This window comes from Thamnophis elegans, chromosome 4, assembly GCF_009769535.1.
Source record: "Thamnophis elegans isolate rThaEle1 chromosome 4, rThaEle1.pri, whole genome shotgun sequence".
In the NCBI taxonomy this organism is placed as follows: Eukaryota; Metazoa; Chordata; class Lepidosauria; order Squamata; family Colubridae; genus Thamnophis; species Thamnophis elegans.
Genome location: NC_045544.1, coordinates 121,956,618 through 121,984,494, shown reverse-complemented (window position 1 = coordinate 121,984,494; position 27,877 = coordinate 121,956,618). Strand labels below are relative to the sequence as shown.

At 43.3% G+C, this 27,877-nt stretch overlaps 1 protein-coding gene across 1 annotated transcript; it reads right to left on the bottom strand.

The window, feature by feature from the left end:
• Window positions 1-7,156: 7,156 nt before the first annotated feature.
• UPK3B (uroplakin 3B) lies at window positions 7,157-27,309 on the bottom strand. Its single transcript, XM_032216116.1, has 6 exons — window positions 27,279-27,309; window positions 22,276-22,425; window positions 18,756-18,978; window positions 13,247-13,323; window positions 11,884-12,013; window positions 7,157-7,319 (listed from the first exon to the last, which is right to left on the bottom strand). Exons 1-6 carry the CDS (start codon window positions 27,307-27,309, stop codon window positions 7,157-7,159), a joined length of 774 nt encoding a protein of 257 aa, XP_032072007.1.
• Window positions 27,310-27,877: the final 568 nt, after the last annotated feature.

Genomic DNA, 27,877 nt, shown 5'->3' with positions numbered 1-27,877 from the left:
AAGTCTTTCTCTCAGATGCTGATGGCATCAGACTAACCTCCATTGTTTGAGAGAGATTCCAAGTTGACACAATTTGTGGGAATTATGGAGCTTAAGAGAGTGGCAGAGGTCAAAGTACTTGTAGAGAAATGTTTCTCTACCACGGAGACTTTAAAATGGCTGGACTTCAACTCCCAGAATTCCCCAGTCAGCCAATTAAAGTCCAAGCATCTTAAAGTTGTTGTAAATTTGTCAAGGTTGAGAAAAACTGATCAATATACTCTGTTTCCCTGAAAATAAGATATCCCTGGATAATAAGCCCAATCGGGCTTTTGAGTGCATGTGCTAAAATAAGCCCTCCCCGAAAATATTGCAACACAGCTGCAGCCATGAGGTGACCACGCTTGCCACCTCCTGAACCTCAAAAATAATAAGACCTCCCTGAAAATAAGACCAAGCGCTTATTTTGGGGGTAAAAAAAACAAGACCCTGTCTTATTTTCGGGAAAACACAGTAGTATACATTTGCCTGCACATCCAAAGCAGACTTCATTTATCACATGAAATGCTCTCATTTCAATAAAGCAGTGCCATTCCCCGCTTCACCAGGATTTATTAAAATATCATTTATAACGAAAGATACAAATCCATACAGAATTGAAGCAAGCAAATCCAAATGGAATTTTCATGCATCTTTTTTGAGCATTCACCCTGTATGACAACAAAGCCAACATGATTAATTGCAATTTGGAGTTCTTGAGAATATTGTTTCAAGGCATAAGGTTGTCCTAAATGAGACCTCCTTCTGATGTGGGCTAAGAATACCGGGATTTCCATATCCAGATTATGACGGATTTGTTCTTTTAAAAACTTGTTTAGAAAAGAAATTCTTTCTATTCTTTTCGTGTCAGTCAAATGCAGTGAAATATGGGTACTTAGGGAAGACATGAGTCATAAAACATACGATTTAAGATGGATCTGCCTTGGATAAACAAAGGCAACTCACCTATTGAATAATTTCAAAAGTCCTCTGAAAGTGCCAGATTATTGCCAAATGCAAGCTCTCCCTTTTCTGGGTAAAGAAAGAGAGAGAAGGTGAGGCTTGGTGAAGAACTAAAAAAGATTTTTGTAGCTCTCTTTCAAATACTTGATAGGATGTCACCTAAAACGTCAAACCATATTTTGTCTTGCTCAAACATTTTGGAGTTATTTGGGGAAAAGATTAAGGTGGGATATAAATAAATATTAAAGATGTTAAGCTATAGAAAAAAGGTTCTGATTAAAATCTAAGGGGAAAAATGTCAACAGGAACTCTTTGAGAGGTGAAACCAGTCATCCAAAGAGATTGATGTTTCTCCTTTGTTTGATATGTGTATTCAAGCAGGGGCAGCCACTAGACTATTCTTGCTTTGGATTTGATTTGGTTTCCTGCAGTGAGCAGTGAATTCCAACTTTATGAGTGTGTGTGTGTGTGTGTGAGAGAGAGAGAGAGAAAGAGAGAGAGTGGGGGGGGAGAGAGAGGGTGGAAGGAGAGAGGAAAAGGGAGAGGAAGGGAGGGAGAGAGAAAGACAGAAAGAGTAAGAAGAAGAAGAAAGAGAAAAAGAAAAAGAAAGAAAAAAAGAGAGAGAGAAAAGAGACAGAGAAAGAGAAAGAAAAGGAGAGAGAAAGAGAAAAAAGAGAGGGGGGAGACAGAGAGAGGGACAGACAGAGGGGGACGGGGGAGAGAGAAAGAGAGAAAGTAAGAAGAAGGAGAAAGAGAGAAAGAGAGAGAGAAAAAGAAAGAGAAAGAAAAAGAGAAAGAAAGAGAGGGGGGACAAAGAGAGGGACAGACAGAGAGGGGGAGGGAGAGAAAAAGAGAGAAAGAGTAATAAGAAGAAAGAAAGAAAGAAAGAAAGAAAGAGAAAGAAATAAAGAGAGAAATAGAAAGAAAAAAGAGACAGAAAGAGAGAGAGAAAGAAAGAAAGAAAAGAAAAAAGAAATGGAGAAAGAAAGTGGGGAAGGGAGAGAGCGAGACAGAGGGGGGCAGGGAGAGGGAGAGACAAAGAGAAAGAGTAAGAAAAAGGAAAAAGAAAGAAAAAAGAAATGGAAAGAAAGAAAGAAAGAAAGAGAGGGGGAGAGACCCCCCCCACATACAGAGAGACGGACAGACAAAGATGCTATAGAAAAAGAATGGAAAGGAACACACTTGGCCATTGTTCACCCTTGAGTCCAGTAGTTTCAGAAGTAATTTCTATTTCTATTTGTCATATAGCAGAAGACATGTGGGGAGTGGCAAATGTTTTGAAGGTATGCGTGTCAACTGTGCTTCAGGATTCAAATGAATCAATGTTTTTCATTCAGGACAATCATTACTCATCAATTCAGGCACAACCCTAAGAATTATTTCGGGTTTCAGTGGGGAAAAAATGACCTCCATATAAGCTGCAGTCCATATAAAGACTTATTCCAGAGGATGCTTCAATTGATATTCTGCCCCACCTCTCAAAAATGTCCATGAGGGTTGAAAAACTTAACATTTAAACTTCATTATGTCCAAAAATCTGCAGAGAACAAAAAAGGATAGAAAATTGAATTGAATTGAATACTTTATTTGACCCAGGGTGATTAGACACACAAGGGATTTGTCTCTGGTGCAGAAGCCATCTGGTTCCCTTTCCCCATTTTATTTTATTTTGTTAAAACTAATCAATGTGCAACATCGGGTTGCACCACAAATATCATGTGTGTGTGGCCTATAGGCAAATAGCCCAGGCAGTTGTTTGCGATGTTCATATACTGTAACACACTTAATGAGGCTACTGAATTGGTTGAATCATAAATTAATCATAGATGTTGGCTTTACACATCATGCTAAGCCAGTTGTGCATGCACACGCACAGAGACACACACACACACACAGACACACACCAACATTAACCATGCTAACAAGGATGGATCAGTTCAGCGGTTTGAATACCTAATGCCATGTAACGGAGTGAGCTCCCATTACTTGTCCCAGCTTCTGCCAACCTAGCAGTTTGAAAGCACGTAAAAAATGCAAGTAGAAAAATAGGAACCACTTTGGTGGGAAGGTAACAGCGTTCCATGCTCCTTCGGTGTTTAGTCATGCTGGCCACATGACCACAGAGATGTCTTCGGACAGCACTGGCTCTTTGGCTTTGAAATGGAGATGAGCACCTTCCCCTAGATTCAGGAATGATTAGCACATATGTGCGAGGGGAACCTTTACCTTACCCTTGCCTTATGCTAATTATTAAGTTCAGCATATTTGGAGAATAGCTGGTATCTAACCAAAAGAATCACTTTCTCTTTTAAACCAACAGAGGAGATTATTACTACAAAATACATCAAAACTTCAATAAGGCCAAATATACAGATATATAAAATAAGGGACTGAAATGCATCAGATTCCCTATTTTAACTGGGGGTGGGGTGGGGGTTAAAAATAAACCCAAAGTAGACATTGTATACAGCAGGAATGGATTTCTTGTAGATGGAAAGCTGGAGAGATCTACAGGTCCACATAGCAAATTAAACTGGAGGCATCTTGAAGGTAGCAAAAACTTGGTGCCCCACAAATGATATGTGTCACACTTCTGCTGCTTGTTGCTTTGGTGGTCGTTTGATTGCAGGTTCAATTCAAGGTGTTGGCTATGAATTTTAAAGATCTATGTCTGCATGAATATGATATTTATATGATTTATGGTTCTTATGTTTTGTGTTTTAATTCTACATCACCCAGAGTCGCTTTGTGAGTGAGATGGGCGATCTCCAAATTTGATATGTATATCAATAAATAAAAACATTGTTTTCATTATAAAGAGAATAAGGTAAAGGTAAAGGTTCCCCTCGCACATAGATGCTAGTCGTTCCTGACTCTAGGGGGCGGTGCTCATCTCCATTTCAAAGCCGAAGAGCCAGCGCTGTCCGAAGATGTCTCTGTGGTCATGTGGCTGGCATGACTGAATGCTGAAGGCGCATGGAACGCTGTTATCTTCCCACCAAAGGTGGTCCCTATTTTTCTACTTGCATTTTTACATGCTTGCCAACTGCTAGGTTGGCAGAAGCAGGACAAGTAGCAGGAGCTCACTCTGTTATGTGATGCTAGGGATTCGTACCACCGAACTGCCGACCTTCCTGATTGACAAGCTCAGCATCTTAGCTACTGAGCCACCATGTTTTTTATAAAGAGAATATGGCACCATTTAAGGTCTCAATGTTTGTTGTTCTCCTCAAAGATAGGCTTTCATTCAATTGTGGGGAAAGACTCCAGAAAGCAAAATCTGTGATATAATATTATCATAGAAAATGATCTCTGAAGATTATTATTTTTTTTGCTTTGGCTTGTAAAGGTGTTCCATAAAAACAAGATAATTCATTAATTTGAAAACATGTTGAACAGGAGATATACAGCTATACACAATCACAAAGGAAATATGTACAGAATCCACTGCCCTCGTGATTCATATATATATTTATATAGAAACATCAACGAAACGTAACATATTATGTGAGGAGAATAAGCATCTGATTTATTTTGTTTTTGTTTACATCTTGCTTTATTTCTGTATAGGAGGCATGCATCATGTTTCCACCTCCTATTTTCTCTACAATGGCAGCCCTATGAGGTATGTTGTATTGAGCTATGCATGCATCCGCCCTGAGTCTCTCGAGAGTGGGCGGCATACAAATCCTAATAAACCTCAAACCTATGAAGATCTGCCCAAAGTCACCCGCTGACTTTCAGGATTGATGAAGACCTCATTAAAGTAGACTAGCATTTCTGAATCTTGACAGCTTGAAGATGGGCCAGCTCCCAGAATTCCTCAGGCAGCATGCCAGGTAAGGAATTCTGGGAGTTGAAGTCCACACAATGTGAAACACTGCCCTTGAAGACTTGCTCTAAGCCATAATCTTCTGTTCTTGTCAGGAAATTAAAGTTCACACATCTTAAAGCTGTCAAGGCTGAGAAACAGTAATATCGGCAAAAGATGGGAGTTCGGAAGCAGCCGTATTGCCAGCATTTGCAGAAAGCCTGTGAGAGTCAGTTGGCAGACCCTGTGGTGCAGAGGTGGGTTCCTGCCAGTTCGCACCAGTTCGGTAGAACCGGTTCGTCAAATCTACCGAACTGGTTAGAAGAGGTTCCACCAGTGGACCCGGAAAGCAGGCCACACCTACAGAAGAGGTTCCAAAATTTTTTGAAACCCACCACTGACACACACACACACACACACACAGATTCACACAGAGAAAGAGAAAGAAAGGAAGAAAGAAAGAAAGAAAAAAGAAAGAAAGAAAAAGTGAGAGATGAAAGAAAAAAAGGAAAAAGGGACAGAGACAAAAGGAACGACAGAGAGAGAGAGAGAGAGAGAGAGAGAGAGAGAGAGAGAGAGAGAAAGAAAACACATGGCCGGCAAGCCACTCCCACCAGGTCACATGGCCAGCAAGCCACTCCCACAAAGGAGGCCACGCCCACAGAGTAGGTTCGAAAATTTTTTGAAACCCACCACTGCTGTGGTGGCCCACTAGCGGCCAGCAGAGCTGGCAGCAGAGTTAGATAGTGAGGAGGTTGGGGAGGCGCATGGGCCAGTCCTGGAGGCAGGGGAAAGCTCGGACGAGGGCTTTGCATCGGAGGCAGAGACCGGGCCGAGGCCATCTGGCAGTGATCAGGTGTCTACAGAGCTAGACAGCAGTGAGGCAGAGGAACAGCTGGAGCCTATTCCCAGTGTGCGCATGGGCAGAGCTGCCAGAATAAAAGGACAACTCAGAAATCAGGGTCGACTTGGGAGTAAAGCCACGGGTGGGAAAGTGATTGCCCCCCCCCCCATAGGAAATAAAAGGGGAGTGAAAGGGGAGTGGACTTTTGCAGGAAACAATTCATTTGTTCCATGGTTAGATTCGTTTCAAGAGCGTGAAGATCTGTCCGTGAATCTCAGAGACTCTGTGCCCAGTCTTTTCTTGCCCAGCACCTCATTTGAAAAATATTTACATGGCTGTTTTCCAAGGTAGATAAGGTCTGTAGTCATAATTACTCCTTTGAAAGACTGTTTGCCAGGCCTTGCTGAATGTGAACGAGAGGAATTCACATTTGTTTAATAAAAGAGTTTTTGTCGGGACCAGGACTCTGCCTTGTGCTTTTTGGGGAAGCCTAGATCAGAACAGACCCACGGAGGCAGCCTGGGAAACTGGAGGAGGAGGAGGAGGGAAATATATATGAGCCAAGCAAGCAAAGCCAGAATCTTGTGGTTGCCCAAGCAAAGGCTTGGCTCCAACCCAGCTGCTCCAACCTCATATTAAGGTACAGGTAATCCTTATGAACACAAGGGGGACCAGACTTTCCACTGCTAAACAAGATGATTGTTAAATAAGCCATGCCCAATTTTTTAACCTTTTTTTTTTTACCCATTTGTTAAGCAAATCATCACAGTTGTTTGGCGAATCAGACAGTCGTTAAGCAAATCTGCCCTCCCCCATTGACTTTGCTTGTCAGAAGCTGGCTGGGAAGGCTGCAAACGGTGATCATAGGACCCCCCAGGATACATAGGCAACCATCATAAATACGTGCCAGTTGCTAAGTGCCTGAATTTTGATCACACCACCGCGAGGTTGTAACAGTTGTAAGTCTGAGGAGCAACCGTAAGTTGCTTTTCCCAGGGCCATTGTAACACTGACTGGTTGCTAAACAAATGGTTGTAAGTCGAGGACCACCTGCAAATGCATTTCCTGATTGGGCAGAGCCAGTTTTGATTGTTATTGCATCCTCTTGGCCAGAATGCTGCTACGAAAAGCCAAGGAGATGACAACACATGGAGCATTTATTGCATGTAGCAGCAAGCAATAGCAATAGCAATAGCACTTAAACTTATATACTGCTTTACAGTGCTTTACAGACCTCTCTAAGCAGTTTACAGAGTCAGCCTATTGCCCCCAACAATTTTGGGTCCTCATTTTACCCACCTCGGAAGGATGGAAGGCTGAGTCAACCTTGAGCCTGGTGAGATTTGAACTGCCAAACTGCAGGCAGCCGGCAGTCAGCAGAAGTAGCCTGCAGTACTGCACACTAACCTCTGCGCCACCGAGGCTCAATAGGTTGTGGGTGTGAGTGGGGTCTGACTGCCATGGAAAGGCACAGAGATCCAGTTAGGGGGCTGTTGGTGCAGTTGTAGGTTTTATGAAGATTAAGGGGTGAGATGAGGGCCAGGCATATCTGCAGCAGGTGGTGGAGGAGAGGGCACAGGTGGGGCAGGGGGAATGTGGTGGGTGTCATAGCTGCTTCCTTGGAAAGGGTCCGGGCGCTGCTCCTCTTGATTCTCGGATGGATCGTGGCGCCAACGCTTGAAGCTGTCAAAAAAAGGAAATTGGCTTGAGCAGGGAAGCGGCTGCATGTTAATTTATTTTTTTGATGGACCATCCTTAGTTTTCCATGAGATGGAGGCCACATGTTTATCCCTGTCCTTTTATTCCACCCCCCTCCCCCACGTAAAAAGGGCTCAGGGAACTAAAATATGCTGAAACTTGACTAAAGTCATCCAATGATATAACACGAACTTGACCTCAATGTCTTCAGTCCTGGGACCACTGTACCGTATTATCTTGCCAATCATTGATAGTGGCAGAGGGAATATGATTTAATTCTCACTTGGATTCAGTGATGTGAGCAGAAAGGTCAAAAAGCCAAGCTGGTCAAATCCCTAACTTTTTTTTTTAGATGTTCAGTTGCACAGTCATGGTCTCTATCTTTTGACCCTCCTCACTGTATACAGGTAAGGGTAAAGGTTCCCCTCGCACATAAGTGCTAGTCGTTCCCAACTCTAGGGGGCGGTGCTCATCTCCGTTTCAAAGCCGAAGAGCCAGCGCTGTCCAAAGCCGTCTCCATGGTCATGTGGCCGGCACCACTTTACTTGCCGAAGGCGCACGGAATGCTGATACCTTCCCACCAATGGTGGCTCCAATTTTTCTACTTGCATTTTTACATGCTTTCGAACTGCTAGGTTGGCAGAAGCTGGGACAAGTTACAGGAGCTCACTCCGTTTTGCGGCACTAGGGATTCGAACCGCTGAACTGCCAATCTTCTGATCGACAAGCTCAGCATCTTGGCCACTGAGCCACCGCATCCCTCACTATATAGAAGGGATCAAATAATCAAACCCCCAGATTATACAGGTAGTCCTCAATTTACAACAGTTCATTTAGCGACTGTTCAAAGTTAAAACGACACTGAAAAATCTGACATGACCCTTTTTTCATAGTTATGACCTTTGCAGCATCCCTGTGGTCAGGTGATCAGAATTCAGATGCTCGGCAACTGGTTCAGACTTATAACCGTTGCTGTGTCCCAAGGTTGTGTGATCCCCTTTTGTGAACTTCTGACAAGCAGAGTCAATGGGGAAACCAGATTCACTTAACAACTGGTTTACTACTAATCAACTGCAGTAATTTCAACTGTGGCAAGGAAAGTCAAAATGAGGCAAAACCCACTTAACAAATGTCTCACTTAAGGACAGAAATTTTGGGCTCAATTGTGGTCGTAAATCGAGGACTACCTGTACAGTCCTAGCCAGCACTTGGCTCTGTTGATTCCCTTACGGAGAGATACCTGATCTCATTAGTGCTTCTTTCTCCTGCCAGCAGTGCAGAAGTGGCCTTAAACCTTGCAATGGTTTCCTCCATTAGAGTTAAGAAGGACCCTCAAATGCCACCCGTGCTCCCCATTCAGAAAACCTCTTAACGGGGTAAATGCAAGTCCTGCAATCAAGGTAAGGTACAGGTAAAGGTTCCCCTTGCACATATGTGCTAGTCATTCCCAACTCTAGGGGGCAGTGCTCATCTCCGTTTCAAAGCCGAAGAGCCAGCGCTGTCCGAAGATGCCTCCGCGGTCATGTGGCTGGCATGACTCCATGCCAATGGTGCATGGAAAACTGTTACCTTCCTACCAAAGGTGGTTCCTATTTTTCTACTTGCATTTTTACATGCTTTCAAACTGCTGAGTGGGAATTAAGTAAGGTTTCCCCAAGGACCTGGGTCAATGCTACAATGACCTCAACTGCTCTTTGGTCAACTTCCCAATGTAAACATGGATAAGGGTAAAAGTGCTGGTCGTTCCCGACTCTAGGGGGCGGTGGTCATCTCTGTTTTAAAGCCCAAGAGCCAGCGCTGTCTGAAGATGTGACTGTGGTCATGTGGCCGGCATGACTAAATGCCGAAGGCGCACGGAACGCTGTTACCTTCCCACCAAAGGTGGTTCCTATTTTTCTACTTGCATTTTTACATGCTTTCAAACTGCTAGGTTAGCAGAAGCTGGGACAAGTAACCGAAGCTCACTCTGTTATACGGTGCTAGGGATTCGAACTGCCGACCTTTTTGATCAACAAGCTCAGTGTCTTAGCCACTGAGCTGCCACCGTGTCCCTCGCAATCAAGGTAGTCTAATGAAAAGAAGGACTAGGGATGACATGATTACAGTATTCTAATATTTGAGGAGCTGCATTAAAGAAGAAGAGGGGAAGTCAGTCTATTCTCGAAAGCACCTGAGGGCAGGACAAGAAGTTAATGGGTGGAAACTAATCAAGGGGAGAAGCAACCTAGAAGTAAGGAGAAATTTTCTGACAGAGAGAACAATTGACCACTGGAATGGCTTGCCTCCAGTTGGTGCTCGAACACTGGAGGTTTTAAAGAAAGAATATTGGAAAGAAGGTTTTAGGAAAATATTGCACAACCATTTGTTTGAAACGGTATCAGGATTCCTGCTTGAGCAGGGGATTGGATACATGTGCCTCAGGGGGCATGCCAAGCCCTCTCCACGGGCACACGAGCCATTGCCCAGCTCAGATCCACTGGGCATGCGCATATTCCTCCCACTAACCAGCGGATTTTCAGGTCTCTGCCACACATGGGGGAGATCCGTGCGCATGTGCAGGGAATCATGTGGGGGGAGTCCGGTGCGCCCTCCGCCTCAAGGCCCGTTTTTGTTCCCAGGAGGCTTCAGGGTGGCAGGGGTAGCATGTGTGCATGCACGGTGGAGCGTGGGGTGTGTGTCACATGTGCATCCATGTGGGTGGGGTGTGCAGGGAGGTGTCACATACTCATTGCATTATGGGTGTGGACACGCATACACGCTCACACACTTTCAGCACACTAGGACAAAGAGGTTAGCCACCACGGGACGAGTCACTAGAAGACCTCCAAGGTCAGTGTTTTTAGACTTGCAAGATACTGCTATTGTAACCCTATAATAAATGTAGCTTTAGTATTCATTCATTTGGTGTTCAAACCTTATCTACCATATTTTTCAGAGTATAAGACACACCAAAGTATAAGACAGACCAAGATTTTGAAGAGGCAAATTTTTTAAAAAAAGTTTTTGCACTCTGCATACCTCCCAAAATTGGCTGGTTTTTCGCAAAAACAGGACTGTTTTTTGTCAGAAAAAGGGCATGATTGAATAGCCTTTAGGAGGCTTGTAGAGTGATCCTGCAGGCTGGCGGGGGGAGAGGCAAAAAATGGCCCATTTTTCACTCATTTCTTCCCTTCCCAGATCCCAGGAGCACTATGGAAGCCTCCTAAAGGCTATGCATGGCCATTTTGGTGAAGGGCTTTGGGAGGCCAAAAATGCTGTATTCAGTGTATAAGACGCACCCAGATTTTCACCCTCTTTTTTGAGGAAAAAAGGTGTGTCTTATACTCCGAAAAATACAGTACCTTAAAGAGATGATCTTTGGGCTTTCTTGGAAAATTCAAAAGTTTTCTGTATACAGATAAGTTTTTGCCACCATCTGGTGGTCAGCTGGATCTCTGCAGCTCAGATAGGTTGCCTATCCCACATGAAAGGTGTGGAGCAGGGCAGTGGTGGGTTTCCATTTTTTAAATTACCGGTTTGTTCACGCACATGCGCAGAAGTGTTCGGGTGGGTGGGCAGAGCCTCCCGCCACCGCCACTAACGGTTCACCCAATCTGAGACGAACTGGGAGCAACCCACCTCTGGAGCAGGGGTGCCAAACTCGATTTCATTGAGTGCTGCATCAGGGCTGTATTTGACCTCGAGGGGGGAGGGAGAGGCCAGGTGGGTGTGGCCAACTCAACGTCACTCATGTCAGGGGCACCTGTGACAGCTCAAGTGCTCGGGCAGTGAAAATGGGCTCCTGAGCTCTGTTTTCAACTGCAATGGTCTCCTCCAACTCTCTGCCAGTGGTGGGTTTCAAATCCCGTTCAAACCGGTATGGTTGGAACGGAGTCAGCGGCATCCTCATGGATGCATGCAGCACGCACGCATGCGCATGTGCGTGCATGCATTCAAGTGCCTCTGCGATGCTCCAGCTGCTACGTGGAGTGTCACGTAGGCGCTGTATGCGCCATGCGCCTGCACGGAAGCACAAAAGCCTTTAAACTCCGGTAAGGAGCTCAGGCAGGCGGGTGGGCCCTCCAGAGCACCGTACCGGAATGGTATCCGGTGCTCCGGGCTGGCTCTGGTATGCACATACCGGGACATACTGCCTGCAACTCACCACTGCCCTCTGCCAGCATAAAAGGAGCTCAGGAGAGCCACACATGACCTGCACGAGCTCCATTTTTCATTGGCAGAGGCACCGCAGGCCGGTCCTTCACTGTTTGCAGGGTAGCCCCGTGAACCAGATCTAAGCACCCCACAGGCTAGATCTGGTTCCCAGGCCTTGAGTTTGATACCCCTGATGTGGAGGAAGGAATGACCCAGAAGTTAAGAGCTCTCTGGGCTTCCCAGTACTGGTTGGCCTCCCCTGCCTCCACTATATTTATGCAACTGTCTTCAGCATTGTTTTCACCCTTCAACCTTGTCTACTGTTTTAGGACTCCAACACCTCATCTTTCTCTGGCTGAAGCGAGGATGATCACTTGTCATTTGCAGCACCAAGGTTCTAGGTGTGGGTACTTACCATTCATAACAGACGGTGCTCAAGAAGCCAATGGTGACAATTCCACAGAGAGCAGAGAGAATGACAGTGATGACAATCATGTCTCCACTACGTCGTCCAGGCCAAGTGTCTATTGTTTTCCAGATTTCAGCTGAGAAGAATGATGATATATAACACTATTCATTAATGAAATTGCTATCTGATAGGGAGGGAGGAATAACATATGTCTGGACATAATCATGTAAATGATCCAGATTATGCAATATGCCTGGCACAAATTACTTAATTTGTGTATGTGAAGGCTGATGCATTGATGCGATCATGGCTTTTATCTAACCAATGAACCTCTGGTTTTATCTTCTTTCCAATTGGCCGTATTAGTTTATTTGTTAGATTGTGGTCTTCCTTTTGTTCCTGGGATCAAGTGGCTTACGTACATAGAACAGAATAGCTGGCCACCATGACAAAAAATGGACAGAGTGTGTGTGGTGACTTCACAATGCAAACACTGCTCTTTCACACTTGGCCCTATGATTGGACACCAATATGTAAATCCTAGGGTTGCATCATGATATTAGGACACACAACTTATCATTTCTTCCTTTGCTCTAAGACCAGGGTGGGTTCCGGCTGCCATTACTACTGGTTCGGTAGTAAAAAAAAAAATCCGTGTGCATTTTCATTTAAAATGATCTGCACATGTGCACAACATTAAAAAATGAATAAAATTTACATTTTTAAAATGAAGATTTTAAAATGTGCAGAACACAAAATCAAGATGGCACCGCCGATCATAGAACCAGTACAGTCATGTGTCCACCGGAGTTACTACTTATTCGGCTGAACCAGACCGAATAGGTAGGAACCCATCTCTGTCTCAGACATATATGGATGCATGGGGATCTCCTTCCTTTTTATCCTCATAAAAATAACCCTACAACGAAGAGAAAGTCTTCCAGTGAACAGTGAGGTCCAAGTACAAGAGTAGACTTGAGCTTAGATCTCCCCAGCCCTTGTGCAACACATTAATCACTACATCACACTAGGTCACTTATTCTATATATTAATTGTAGTTTGAGAGTGAGTGGGTTAAAGATTACAGAATGAAAACATACATGTGAGGAAAAAAACATGACCTCAGTAGTTGGAAGAGATGTTATGGAGAGTCCTAGCAGTTGGTATTAATAAAGGGACTCATACTAGTTCTCTGGCTGTGTTGCCTTTGTACCACGTCCCGGGTCTTCACAATGGAGATTATTTCTGTCTTCTAGAATAGCTTTTTCCAACCCGATGCAACTCCCATTATTTCCCAGGTCCACAAAACTTTACATTACCATACATTTCTCAGCTTTTTAATGGGCAGCAAATTCCTCTTCTTACATACCTTTATTCAGCCAGATCGGGGAAGACCATCTTGTTTCTGCTGTCGAACCCGAGGAGTTCATGGCGAGGAATTTTACTCTGAAAAGTATAAAGTGAAATTAAAAAACTGGGAGAAGGAATGGAAAGAAATATCAGTGATATTCCAAGTGCATATCAACTCAATTAATGACCAGGTGTGTCCATAGAATTTGGTTAAAACTGTCAAGGTGTTGGACATAATGGTGAATGAACAAAACAGGGAGGTAGGTCCAGAAAGAGAACAGAGGACCAATCTATTTTGGGCTGCTTTGATCATGACCATCCTGAATGAAAAACTGCAAATTTTTCTTTAAGCTACCAGCTTAATATTAATAATATTAATAATAATGTAAAAATTAATAACAATAATTAATATTGTGATCAATATTTTATAATCCTTATTCAACAATTAAATTGTTCTATAATTCTTGATTGAAGATAAATCTTGTCCTTTTGGAAGTAATATTGGCCCCTTTCCAAGATTTGGATTGAATGATTGATTAAAGGGGAGGCTATGTTAACACATAATGTGGGGATTTAAAAATCCTCCCATGACTTTATTTGATTTTGTATGAAAAACATAGAAAGTCTCCCTGGAAAAGATTGATGGATATCGTTCTGTCTGAGGCTTCCCAGGAGCATGAAGCAAACTCCTTGTTCCGATAAAAACCCCTTTTATTAATTTATTGTGAATTCTGCTCATTCACATCCGGCAAAGTTTTTCAAGGGAGGATTTACAGTCACAGACCTTATCTGGCTTGGAGAACTGACAGACCAATATCTACATAACTTGTCTAGGAGTGTCGGAAAGTTACGAATGAATTAAGCGAATTAATTGTCTCCTGCAAACTCCACTCCCCTTTCATTCCTCTTTTATTTCCTCTGGGAAGGGCCATTCATCGTCCACCTGTGGCCTTACTCCCAAGTCGACCCCTGTTCTTTAGCCCAGTTTGTCTGGCAACTCTGTGCATGTGCCCACTGGGAACAGGCTCCAGCTGTTCATCTGCCTGACTGATGTCTGACTCTGAAGGCAGCTGATAACTGGCATGCGGCTCTGGCCCCCTCTCTGCCTCCGACACAAAGCCCTCATCAGAGCCTTCCACAGATTCCAAGACTGGCTCATGTTCCTCCCCAACCTCCTCACTGTCTGAGTCAGCTGCCAGCTCTGCTGGCCACTGGCGGGCCACAACAGATATTTGAAAAAATGGAATTTACCCAAACTTTCACAATCTCAAACAAAATATAAATAGTCCAATAACAACTTTTGAAATATCAGAAGCCTTCGTCCCATTTACGGATGTCACGCAACCCCTTGGGATTCCTGGAAGGAACCAGAACAAGAAATACACACACACCTCTGCCCTCTGAGGCTCTGTAGCTACAAAACCCATCATTATCTGATCAGAGCTGTAACTTCCTTTTGTATTATTCAAGCCTGCGGAAACCTTCCTGCCTCTTGACTTCATTCCATTCTCTTACAGGGTGGAAAGTCTGGTTGAATGGGTCTGCATTCCCATGGCTGTTTTCTCAAGGGATGCCCCCCGCCCCCAGGTGTTGAAAACTGGTTATACCTCCAGCTTCAGAATCAATAGTTTTTTCCCCCTTGTTGTTTTTCCCCAGAATTGTGACATTTGGTTTCATTCTTCCTTAATTTCTAAGGCAGATGTAGGTCGGAGTATCTCAGGGTATCAAAAAAGGTTTAAAAAATGGCAGCTATAACTGTGCAATCAGAGGGATATAAAAAGGGTGTGGTTTTGATTGCATGGTTATGGCTGCCATCTTGATTTTTTGACATGGGTAAAAAGCGGGGGGGGGGGCCTTCAATCAATGAGTTATGGCCATCAGCTTGACGATTTTTTTTTTACGCCCTTCCCTCTAAAGAAGTTTTTGGAGAAGTAGCTGCTCACCCCAAATATTTACTTCTCTCCAATTGGAAATTTTACAGAAAAAGATCAATGAATGCAGTTGGTTAAGAAAATTGGCTATGCGGAGCGGGGTAGGCGGGCGGGTGGGTTTAAAAATAGAACATAATCAAAGTCTCTCAATCATAAAATGCTGCAGGAAGTTTTGTTTGTATCTCTGCAGGCAAATATGACTTAAAAATAAATATCTTAATTGCATTGTTGGAAGAAATGTTCACCTAGGTTCAGTTCCAAGTGGGGAAAAAGACCCTGGAAACATGGAGGGTGTTTGGAAAGATGGTTTAATGGTGGACAAGACAGGGATGGGTTTCAACCGGTTCGCGGCGGTCCCCGCGAACCGGTTCGTCGGCAAACCCGGAAGTAAGTAACTTCCGGGAACGGCGAAGGGCCCACCCGCCCGCCCGCATTCCTTACCCGGTTTTGACAAGTTCTGCGCTTCCACGCATGCGCAGAACGCATACAGCACCTGCGCGATCCTCCAGGAGCAGCTGGAGCATCGCACAGATGCTAGTACGCATGCGTGCGCTGCGCGCGTGCACGAGGACGCCGCCAGCCCCATTTCAACCTACCCGGTTGGAACGGGGCGAGAAACCCACCCCTGGGACAGGACCACATGGCTTGAGGTTCTGGGCAAAAAAGAGCATATGGAGTGGAGAGAGGAATATATTTATACACTCTCTTGGGCCCTACCTTAGAGTTTCCTGTTCCTGTACAAGAAATGTATCCCATTGGCTGTCAGACTCCCAGGGGGCGGGGTGTGTGTGTCTTAGCTAACTTTGTAGACTGTCAGTGTCCCAGGCTTGGTTGAGCCTTGCTGGGTGATGTAATCTTCCCAGGTGCCATGTGGTGAAATGGGTATAGGGCTAATCCTATCATGTCCTGAGGACCATGCCTTAATCCCATCACCCTGGAGCTGAAGGGCGGGGGGCAGGGAGCTGCAGGGAGCTGCTTTGTCTTTTAAAACATGTTTCTCCTTTTCTCATCCAGGGAAATATAATATTCTGCCTTTTTAATATTTCCTAGAATATTTCATTCTTCTAGGAGGGGGATGGGTGCTAACGCCCTACAGCATTAAGAGAGAGTTTGGTCTCATGGTTAAAGCCTCAGCCAGTCATTCTCTCTCAGCCCAACCCACCTCATAGGGTTGGTGTTCTGGGGAAAATAGGAGGAGGAAGAAGGTGTGTTGCATATGTTTGCCGCCTTGAGTTACTAGTAAGTAATAAAGGTGGGATACAAATAAATAAATAAATAATCTATTCTTTAACAGGAAGCCTCTTCAAACTTCTCTTCCTACCAGCCCGGGGGGAAGGGGGGGGCTGCTGAAATTCTGCTGCAAAATATATGCATTTTGTCTGAATTCTCCCAAGCTTGCAAAATTCCAAAAAGAAAGAGCCAAAGGTTGCATTGCTGCTCTGACCCTTCAAACTGAAGGAAAGAGGGAGGAGAAAAGAGAAAAGCCTTTGCTAAAATTATGGACATCATTCTTTGATTTACATCTTGCCTATCAGTCCAGTAATCAAGGAAGCTTCCCTGCTTTTTAACTTCATATACAGCAAACAAAAGACTCCAAATCTGATCATCCTCACTCTCCTAATGACTTTATATGCCTCCCATTCCTTCCCCCAAATAAATGGTTTCTGCAGTGAGGTTCCCCAGATTCTCCAATGTTTTTTGTTTCTCTTCCCCCCCCCCATCCCCATCCCCCCCCCCAAAAAAAAACATTTCATGGCCAGTCAGGTCCAATAGCTTCCAAGAGAATTTGAGAATGTATTTGCACGGCACACTTATCCATGCTTGTAAACGAAGCCAGCTTAGCCAATGTGGTAAGCCATGTGCATCCATAAAAACAAACCTAGTCAGGATTAAATTGCGCTTAACGTGCCCTGCAGATTTGTGACTGGATGCAATCTGAGACAGCGATAGGTCTGTTGGCTTAGATAACCAAGTGGAAAGGAGGGGATATTTATCCATTTTCTGTCTTGATTTCTTTTAGGATATTATTATTATGGTTGGTCACACCGTCAGCCAGATGTTTAGGACAGATTTGGCATTTTGTGAAGTCTATCGAGTCCTTCCTAAGGACCTGGAATAGGCAGACCTTGTGTTATATTATTATTATCGCAACAACAGAATTGTATCACAGCGGCCAGTTGTTTCGCCGGATTTGGCATTGATTACTAGTCGGGCCCCACCCAGGGGCCTAGGACGTCGTAATGTATTTACGTAATATGCGTGCAGATCCAAGCAGTGTGGCTTTTTGAATTTGACTGATGGTGATTTTGTCAATTTTTAACTGTTTTAAATGTAATTCCAGTGCTTTTGGAATAGTACCCAGTGTGCCAATTACCACTGGAATTACCACTGCTGGTTTGTGCCATTATTATTGTTGTTGTTGTTATTATTACTATTGGTTGCATACTTTTAGACTGCATTTGTTGTTATCATTATCCACTACTGATCCTTTCCCAAGGACCTGAGATAGGCAGATACCAATAGCAATAGCACTTAAACTTATATACCGCTTTACAGTGCTTTACATACCTCTCTAAGCAGTTTACAGAGTCAGCCTCTTGCTCCCAACAATCTCGGTCCTCATTTTACCCACCTCGGAAGGATGGAAAGCTGAGTCAACCTTGAGCCAGGTGAGATTTGAACTGCCAAACTGTAGCTAGCAGTCAGCTGAAGTAGCCTGCAGTACTGCACTTTAACCACTGCGCCACCAGATGTTATTGTTGATAGTGTTAAAAAAAGTATCATGAGGACCCAGATTGCTGGGGGCAATAGGCTGACTCTGTAAACCACTTAGAGAGGGCTGTGAAGCAGTATATAAGTCTAAGTGCTAAGTGCTATTGCTGTCAGTGCAGGATGTAAGCTGTTCCCAGTAATGCTGTATTTTGCAGCTGATGGTGAATATCTCATCTCTAGTGGTGTTTTGGGATTGTCTCCAAAGTGCCTATTATGGTGTTTCCCCAAAATTAAGACCGGATCTTATATTATTTTTTGCTCCAAAAGGCACATTAGGGCTTATTTTCCGATTGGGTCTTATTTTCAGGGAAATACGATACTAAATGTGTTGGTCCAGCTGACAATCTTAACTGGGGCTTATTTTGGGGGGATAGGGCTTATATTACAAGCATCCTGAGAAATCATGTTAGCCTTATTTTCCAGTTGATTGTTATTTTCAGAGAAACAGGGTGCTACTGTTACTACCTTTGCTTTCTTTTATTAATAATTGTTATAATTATTAATCATAATTACATTGCAACGACTACAACTCTTATTTCTGTTTGTTGCTCTTAAGGATTTTCAGGTCCCAATCTTGAGAATAGAATATCAATTTTATATCCCGCCTTCAGAGGTGATCGCCGGTAAAAACAAACAAAGAAACCAACCTCAAGATGGTGTCCACATCCATGCAATCAAAGCCCCGCCTCTTTTTACTTGCATCATGATTGCCACTTTTGACTTTTCCAGCATCCCTTCCCTTGTGGATGCCCTCTCTACCTGCCAGGGTTCCCTCTAAGGAGATCAGAGGGTCAAATCGAAGGCCATATGCCACCCCCTCTTTACCTGTAAGGTCCAGTAGAGGGCAGAGGACCATTGCAGGGGGTCCTGCTGTCATCATTTTTGCAGGATGATTCATTGCCAACCCGGAGCACGTTCGTCGCTTTGCCTTTAGTACATGGGTATTGGGAGAGGGTGGATTTCATTGTCATGAAGGCATAAGTGGTATATAAATCTTCATACGATGGAATTTGCTGTGTGGATGTGGGGTTCTTGAAGTTACTTGTGGCTGTGGGGAGAGAACATGTAAAAACAAGGTAGGCAGAGTGACCCAGAGATGAGTTCATCTTATCAAAAATCAATTGTTTTAATACAGTGATGGCGAAGTGCCAAAAAGGGAGCACACGCATGCTTGCACGGCACCAAATGCCGAAAAGGAGCACTTCGTGCGCATGCACATAAACTTGCCTGGGCTGGGCCAAGGAAGAGGAGCTGCCCAGGGGCATGCACAAACCAGAAAATGAACTTCCGGTCAGCAAGTCTTCTGATTACTGCCATGCATGCACATGTGCACGCACCGAACAGCTGGCTGGCGGGCATGCTCACGATGGAAAATGGAAGACCAACTCTTCCGGTTTCTGGCACTGCCACAGGCACAAAGGCCAGTTGATCATCACATGCACATGCACGCCAGAAACCCGGAAGAGGAACGGGCGACACCGCCAGGCAACATGGCTCCATGTGCCACTTTGGGCATCGCCATCACAGGTTTAATAGCTCATCCATCTCATATGAATCCTATTAGACCCATGGTTTGGGGAACCTGCCATTTACCCAGCATATGGTTTCCAGAAATGGACAACCAGGTGCCTCCCAGGTACTAATTCCGGTTCCACCACAAAACCGTGGAGGACAAAATCGCGCTCAACGAAAGCGCGCATTTGACGTCATCACAGCGCGATGAAAACATCGCGCTGTGATCGAAAAATGTAAAAATAAAGCGAAAACCTTACCCTAACCCCCCCAAACCTAACCCTAAACCTAACCCTAAACCTAACCCTAAACCTAACCCTTAACCTAACCCTAAATCTAACCCTAAACGTAACCCTTAACCTAACGCTAAACCTAACGCTAACCCTTAACCTAACGCTAAACGTAACCCTAACGCTCTAAACCTAACCCTAACCCTTAACCTAACCCTAACCCTAACCCTAACCCTTAACCTAACCCTAACCCTAACCCTAACCCTAACCCTAACCCTAACCCTAACCCTTACCTTTATGTGAATCGGCTTGCTTTAATTTTAATTTTATTTCAATTTTTAATTTTTTTCATCGCGCTGTGATGACGTCAAACGCGCACTTTCGTCGAGCGCGATTTTGTCCTCCACGGTTTTGACGGGTCACGCTAATTCCAGCACTTGAAAGCAATCAATCTTTTCCAGTTGTGTTCTCCTTATCAAGCCACAAAGATGTTAAAATTGTTGCTCCCCCAGTGATTAATCCACTGAGTGCTTTAATCAATTAATCTATTTATGGAAACAGTTGAAATGTGCACCTCACCTTTTGACGCTGTGAAACTATCTATCAGCATGCCATAATTATTGCTTAGCATCTATCTGGATAAAGCAGTGTTTCTCAGCCTTGGCAACTTGAGGAAGTGTGGACTTCAATTCCCAGAATTCCCTAGTCAGCATGAATTCTGGGAATTGAAATCCACACTTCTTCAAGTTGACATAGTTGAGAAACACTGGAATAAAATAAGGCAGCATCCACATCTGGGAAACATGTCAACAACTAACATTCAGAAACAAGATTTTTAATTGCAAGTAAGGAGCCATGGTGGCGCAGTGGTTAGATGCAGTATTGCAGGCTAATTCTGCCGACTGCCAGCAGTTTGATTCTCACCAGCTCAAGGTTAACTCAGCCTTCCATCCTTCCAATGTCAGTAAAACGAGGATCTAGATTGTTGGGGGCAATATGCTGACATTGTAAACTACTTAGAGAGAGCTGTAAAGAACTGTGAAGTGGTATATAAGTCTAAATGCTAGTGCTATTACTAAAATTTGAATGAATTAAAATCTCTCATACACTCTGCCAGCTTTGCCCAAATTTCCTTTCAATCTTTAATTGGGTGGGGAAAGCCATTTAATGCAGTGATTAAAGTGTTGGACTAAGTTTGGGAAGACTCAGGTTCTGTGTGCCATCAGCCATGGAATCGCAACGGGCAGCTTTGAGCTAGTCCCTCTTTCTGAGTTCAACCTATCTCATAGGCGGCAGCAACTGAAGGTGAGGCTGAATGACAAACGCAGCATTGCACCATAAACCCCACCCGTCTTCTGCACACATTGGGACATTGTGGGCCAACCCAAAGGGGCAGGGCTTGTGGAACAATGCTGCTTTCATAGTTTTACTCAAAGCAGGAAGCTTCAGTAGATGTTCACCTTCCAGGTGTGGCGTTCTAGGGATAAAATCGAGGGAACCTCCTCCCTATGCCTTGAGTTCCTGATCAAAACGTGAAAATAAAGGAAAATACTTGTAGCTTGGCGTTGAAATGAGAGGTCCTTGATGCTCTCTGAGCTTGGTGGTTTTCTTGCAGATGTTTCATTATCCAAACTGTTTCCTAATGAAATATCTTTAAGAAAACCACCAAGGTCAATGAGCACCAAAGACCCCTCAGAGGCGATAATGAAAAAAGGACAGAAATGGCCTGGAAGGGAATATTCAGAAGCTGTAACAGAAACAATGAAGGCAAAAGTATGCGTTAAGGCTGTGGCATGCGTGCCTCAGGTGGCAACCTATCTCATAGGCGGCAGCAACTGAAGGTGAGGCTGAATGACAAACACAGCATTGCACCATAAACCCCACCCGTCTTCTGCACACATTGGGACATTGTGGGCCGACCCAAAGGGGCAGGGCTTGTGGAACAATGCTGCTTTCATAGTTTTACTCAAAGTTTTACTGTGGGCACGTCAGCAGTCGCCCCATTCTAGTTCCACTGTGCATGTGCGTGTACCCCCCGCCGGCCAGCTGGTCTTCGGGTCTCTGTCGCGCATGCGCGGTGGCAGAGCACATGCAGGGGACATGCACATGCATGCACAAGGATGCAGGTGTGTGTGGGCGCTCGCATTGCATTTTGGGGGTTCGCACATGTGTGCCCCCACCACCCCATTTTCGGCCTGGAAGCCCTCCTGCACCAATCTGGAAGCCAAAAATAGGTGAGGGGACATGGGGTGCATGCATGGGGGGACGCTCACATTGCATTTGGGGTGTGTGTGTGCACACTTTGGGCACTTGTCACCAAAAAGATTAGCCATCACTGCTTTCAGGCCTAGGAAACGAGGTAGCATTAGGAAGAAACAGGCTTTGTTCCTCTTGATTCAGTGGAATATATGACAAAGAGAGAAGAAGCTTACTTAAGACTTGCAAAATTCAACTACTATCTCAATAAAGTTTAGTTATAGTTTTCCTTGGGTGTTGGGTTTTTTGCTCGGGTCTATCTTCTAGAGCTAACAGATAGAAATCCAATGAATAAAATAACATGATTTTCTTCATAAAATGTCTTGGGATTTTGGCTATTCACTCACCATTAGCGAAGGTTATTACCAACCAGATGGTGTCCGAGGCATTGATGAATGAGTCAAAGACACACTTGGGTGACTCTAAAGCAAAAGTAGTAACGGTGACTTTTCCTGCCATGTTCATGTCCGAGACTCGAGGAGTGTAGGGGACCACCTCTGAAAATACATTGAGAAGTCATCCACATTAGTTGGTGATGCAGAAATGCAAGAACAGATGATGCATCTAATCAAATGCAAGCACGGAACAGAACATTTCTCACCAATAAAAACAACATTCTTATTTTTTTTCTGCTTCCTAGACCAAGAATGGACACTATAGCCCAGGGGTCTCCAACCTTGGCAACTTTAAGCCTGGAGGATTTCAACTCCTCCAGGCTTACAGTTGAAAAGCTTGGAGATCCCTGCTATATAGCCTGCACCCCTTGAGTTGAAGGACCCTGGGATGGGAAGGAAAGGACACTGTATCCCCTTTTTTACAGTGGTAAGGTAAAAGTTCCCCTCGCACATATGTGCTAGTCGTTCCCGACTCTAGGGGGCGGTGCTCATCTCCGTTTCAAAGTGGAAAAGCCAGCGCTGTCCGAAGACGTCTCTGTGCTCATGTGGCCGGCACGACTAAATGCCTAAGGTGCATGAAACGCCGTTACCTTCCCACCAAAGGTGGTCCCTATTTTTCTACTTGCATTTTTACATGCTTTTGAACTGCTAGCTTAGCCATTACACGGCGCTAGGGATTCGAACCACCGAACTGCCGACCATTCTGAGTGACACACTGAGCATCTTAGCCACTGAGCCACCACGTCCCTTCTTTCAGTGGTAGTGCTCCTCATAGCCTCCTCAATCAGAAAGGCTGTCCAGGAGCTCCCTATTAGAGAAAACATTTGTCCATTTATTACATATGTATCGTTAATATGGGTTGTTGTTGTTTTTTGGTTTTAAGGAAGGTGTGCTTCCCTCTTTAATTCCCTCCCTCTACTGCCCCAAAGTCCTATTTCCTTGGGAGCAAAAGTTTAGAAACAAAAACAAAACTGCACCACCAAATTAAAAATTAAAGCATTTTTTACCCTCCTAAAAGCTAAAAATCTAACTTGGATAAAAAGTCTTCCATTTCTGGAATCACATTCAGTCCACCTTACCATTATCCATCTACTATAACACAATAACAGAACAGAATAACGGAGTTGGAAGGGACCTTGGAGATCTTCTAGTCCAACCTCCTGCTCAAGCAGGAAACTCTACACCTCTTCAGACAAATGATGGTCTGATGTCTTCTTCAAAACCTCCAGTGTAGTAACACACACAACTTTCAAGGCAAGCTAAGATGTTTAAAGATAAATCAGATAAATGTTGGAAATGTCATCACACCTGGCTCATATTATCATGTATGGTGGACATGTGTAGAAGCTAAAAAACATTGGATAAAAATATGCAAGTGGTTGGAAAATATGATACAACAACATATTGATTTGAAACCTGAAATTTTCCTGTTGGGGATCTTACCAGAAACTATATATTTGATTATTCATATAATAACCACAGCTAGAATTGTATTTGCGCAAAACTGGAAAAGTGAAGAGATTCCCACGGAAGAAAATATGATAACGAAAATATTAAAATGTACAGAAATGAACACATTAACACTGGCAATTAAAGAGAAAGAACAAACTGGTTATTATTTGATATGGGAAACATTTTATCAATGGTTAGAGGATAAATATAAAAATTAGATATAAAAGTAGATGAGTAAAATATAGAAAATAGTTAATAGAGTTAAGAGAACTAAGAAGAGGATGTAAAGTATCAGATATCTAATGTGTTGGTATTAGGCTAAGAATACATTAAATAATCAATATGATTGTAAATTATAACTGTTATTGCACAAATATTTATACCCAGATGACACAGTTTAATGGAAGATGGATTATTTGTACTAAAATAAAATTAAAAAGTTTGGGGGGGGAAACTTTTAAAGGCAAGCCATTCCATTGATTAATTATCTATCCGCTGTCAAGAATTTCTCTCCTTGTATCAATTCTGAGCATTTCTGTGCAACCTTAAAGCATCCCTTGGACTGATTGAGTACATTATTTGAGTCTCCATTTGACTGCCCACTCTCCCTCCCTTCTTCCAGCATCTAATAGGATTAGCCAACCATCTCACTTATCCAGAGCTGACATGGAAGTGGAATGTATATCATTTGGAAATGAAAGCAGAGCTGTTCTTCTGCACATTTCCCCAAATTCATTTGATAGTATTGACATTTGTATTTAAACACAATCCACTTAACCATGGCAAGTAAAACCTTAAGCTAGGTTAGTATGGTCCAAGCCCAGCCTGTTGGGTCCCCTCCCCCTTCTTCCCATTTATGGATGGATGTGTTTGTGAACACAGAAAATAGATTAATTCAGGAAGCAGATCCAGCACATTATGTGAATAGAGCCACCCAGTTTTTGCTTGTACTTAGTTACTTAGCCCAGATTATTGGAAGATTAATCCTTTTTTTTTTACTATCTCATTACAAAAGAAGATTACTTAAGTGTCTGCTAATGCCCAGAGCAAAAGAGACAGGATCTTTAGTCTGGAAAGTTTAATTCAAAATGGTAGGTGATACTCTTGACTTAGGAAATGACACCAATGATTGAGAGAGAAGCAAGGAAAGAGACATTTTAGGCAATCTTCCCCAAGTCATCCTACAGATAGTTGAGATGGCACATCATTTCTAATAATACAAATAACCATTTGAGTTGTATTTGAACACGCTTGGAAAATACCAGGTTGAGAAAGGTTGCACCATCAGCCCATTGAGGTAGATCTTTCCTTTCATCGAAGAGTACCAAAAAGCATTGAGTTGCCCCAAATAACCCCCTTCCAACTGTATGATTTTATGATTCTATAAGATAATAATCACCTAAAGCGGTGGTCTTACAAGCAATTAAGCACAGAAGTAGAAGGGAAGCAGCCATCGTTACGGAAGTTGGTTATTCTTCTCAAGAACTTTCTTCGTGCTTTGAGAGAAGATGTCCCAAGCTGACAAAAGGATGTTCCTCAGAGTCCAAGGTGCAAATAAAGACAGGGTCAGTAAGGAAAAACACCCTTTTCTACTCTTCTGGCCAATTCCTTATCACATTGTCTTCAGCAACTGCCCCTGTCCCACCCCTTGCCAACTTTCCACATTCTTCTCTTCCCTCGTAAGGATCTTGACCCCTGATAGCAAACAAGTTTGGCTTGTTCTTTCTCGAGACAATAGAAAACAGCCACTAACTGGACAATTTGAGTGGGCATCATAGGGCTGGAGAATGAGGAGACATGATACTGAAAGGTAAAATGAAAGATAACTATGCCAGAAAATACCAGTAATATCAAGTATGGTGCAGTGATTAGACTTTAGGAGACTCAGATTCAAATTTTCACTCAGTCACAAAAATATGAATGAGGAGCACTCAACCATGTGAAAATAAGTATACAGTATACAGTAGGTAGACCTCACTTAGCAACCGCATTTGGACCAGCAAGTCTGTTGCTAGGTACCACAGTCACTAAGCAGAAAACCATATGACCTCGATGGGCTTATATGTCATTTCCCCTGAAGTGATTAAGAGAATCACCCCAGTTATTAAATAAAACATGGGACTGCGATTTACAGTATTACTTCTGTCTTCTCTATTATTTCTGTTTATTGCAAGCCAGTTGCGAACCACACAAATGGCAACCATAAGACTGCAGGACACTGCAACAATGCAAAAATTGGTCACAAAGCTTTTTTTTAAACAGCACCATCAAAATGTCAAGTGGTCATTAAACAAGGCAGTTGGTAAACGATGTCTACTATACATTGGAACCTGGAACCTGCTGGATGATACCACTCATTTTCCTAAAATGGCCAATGGGTTGCACTTGAAAAGTTCAGATTCTTTTACTCTGGCAATAATTAGAATCAAGCCTCAATGAATGAGCCAAATATTGATCTGAAATTTATATTCAGATTAACAGAGTTGGAAGGGACCTTGCACTGTAGCTCATCTAGTCCAATCCTCAAGCAGGAGACCTTACACCATTTCTGATAAATGGCAGTCCAATCTCTTTTTAAAAGCCTCCAGTGATGAAGCTCCCACAACCTCCGAAGGCAAGTTCTGTTCCATTGGTTGATTATTCTCATTTTAGAAAATGTCTCATTTCTAGGTTGAATCTCTCCTTGATCAGTTTCCATCCATTATTCCTTGTCTGGTCTTCAAGTGCCTTGGAAAATAGCTTGACCCCTTCCTCTCTGGGGCAGCCCCTCAAATATTGGAACACTCATGTCTCCCCTGGTCCTTCTCTTCACTAGACTAACCAAGCCCAATTCCTGTAAGCGTTCTTCATGTTTTAGTCTCCAATCCCCTCATCGGTTGCTCTTCTCTGCCCCTTTTATATAATAATCTTTCTTATATAATTCTTAACATGAATTTATCCCAGGACCATGTCGTGTATTGCTCTGTTATCAAGATCAGGTCTCTGTTTCCATTGGAGAATAATTATCCCTATATTATCTAAGCTACAGTTTTTGACATTATTTTTCGCATGAAAGAAAATTCTTCCTTTGATTAAGGAGTAATCTTTGACTACTCATTCAATTACTCAAATCAATCAAATAAATTAATAAAAAATCTTTGATTAAAGAAATCTTTGGTTTCAGTTGCATAATTTTGTAGTATTGTACTTTGGAAAGCAAACGTTCAGAAAACATACATTTGAGGGTGTGGAAATGCAAAGTGTCTGTACATTTTTAAAGTTTCTGGGCAACCGCAGGAAGACATGGCTGCTTTAATGAGTAGCTGATGGTGTTAGATTTGCACTCATATATAATCATACCACTGGAAGGGATCTTAGAGGTCTTCTAGTCCTACCCACTGCCCAAGGAAGGAGTCCTTATACCATCTTGGACAAATGATTGTCCTATCTTTTCTGGAAAACTTCCAGGGATAGAGCACCCACAGGTGCTGAAGACAAGCTGCTCCACTGCTTAATAGGCTTACCTTGTGGCGGGAAGACAGTTGATCCTGCCATTACACTAGGAGCAGAGAGACTCAGGTTGAAGTCTATACTCAACAACTGAAATTCTCTGGCTGATTTTAGGCTAGTCTCTGCAATATTTGCTGCTTGAGATCATAGAAGAATGGCAAATATAACTTAACTAAGGAGAACGACATCAACACTAGACCTTACTTTAACTTTATTTGTGGTTTTCTATGCCATGATCCATCAAACCTGTTTCGAAACCTTCAACAAATTTTATGAAACCATCCAATACCAGTTGGCCAATAGAACTTGGAGAGCCCTAGAAAAAGCAAAGCGAGATAGGAGAATAAAAATGTGAAAAATGCCATTAAACAGGCATGGGGAAAAATTGCAGCTACGTTAGCGACCAGACCAGTTACAGTCAGGTAAAGCAGGTAACGCTGCTTTTAACAGGTTCTATAACTTTGGACAGTTATGCTGTGGTTGGACAGGTCTTGGGGTTGCGTGTGTGCGCACCTTTTCCCATACCCTATGCATTCCCAAAGAGAGATACAATTAAAAATGGAAAGAGCATCACACATAGAAACTAAACAATCCCCACCCCACAAACAAATGA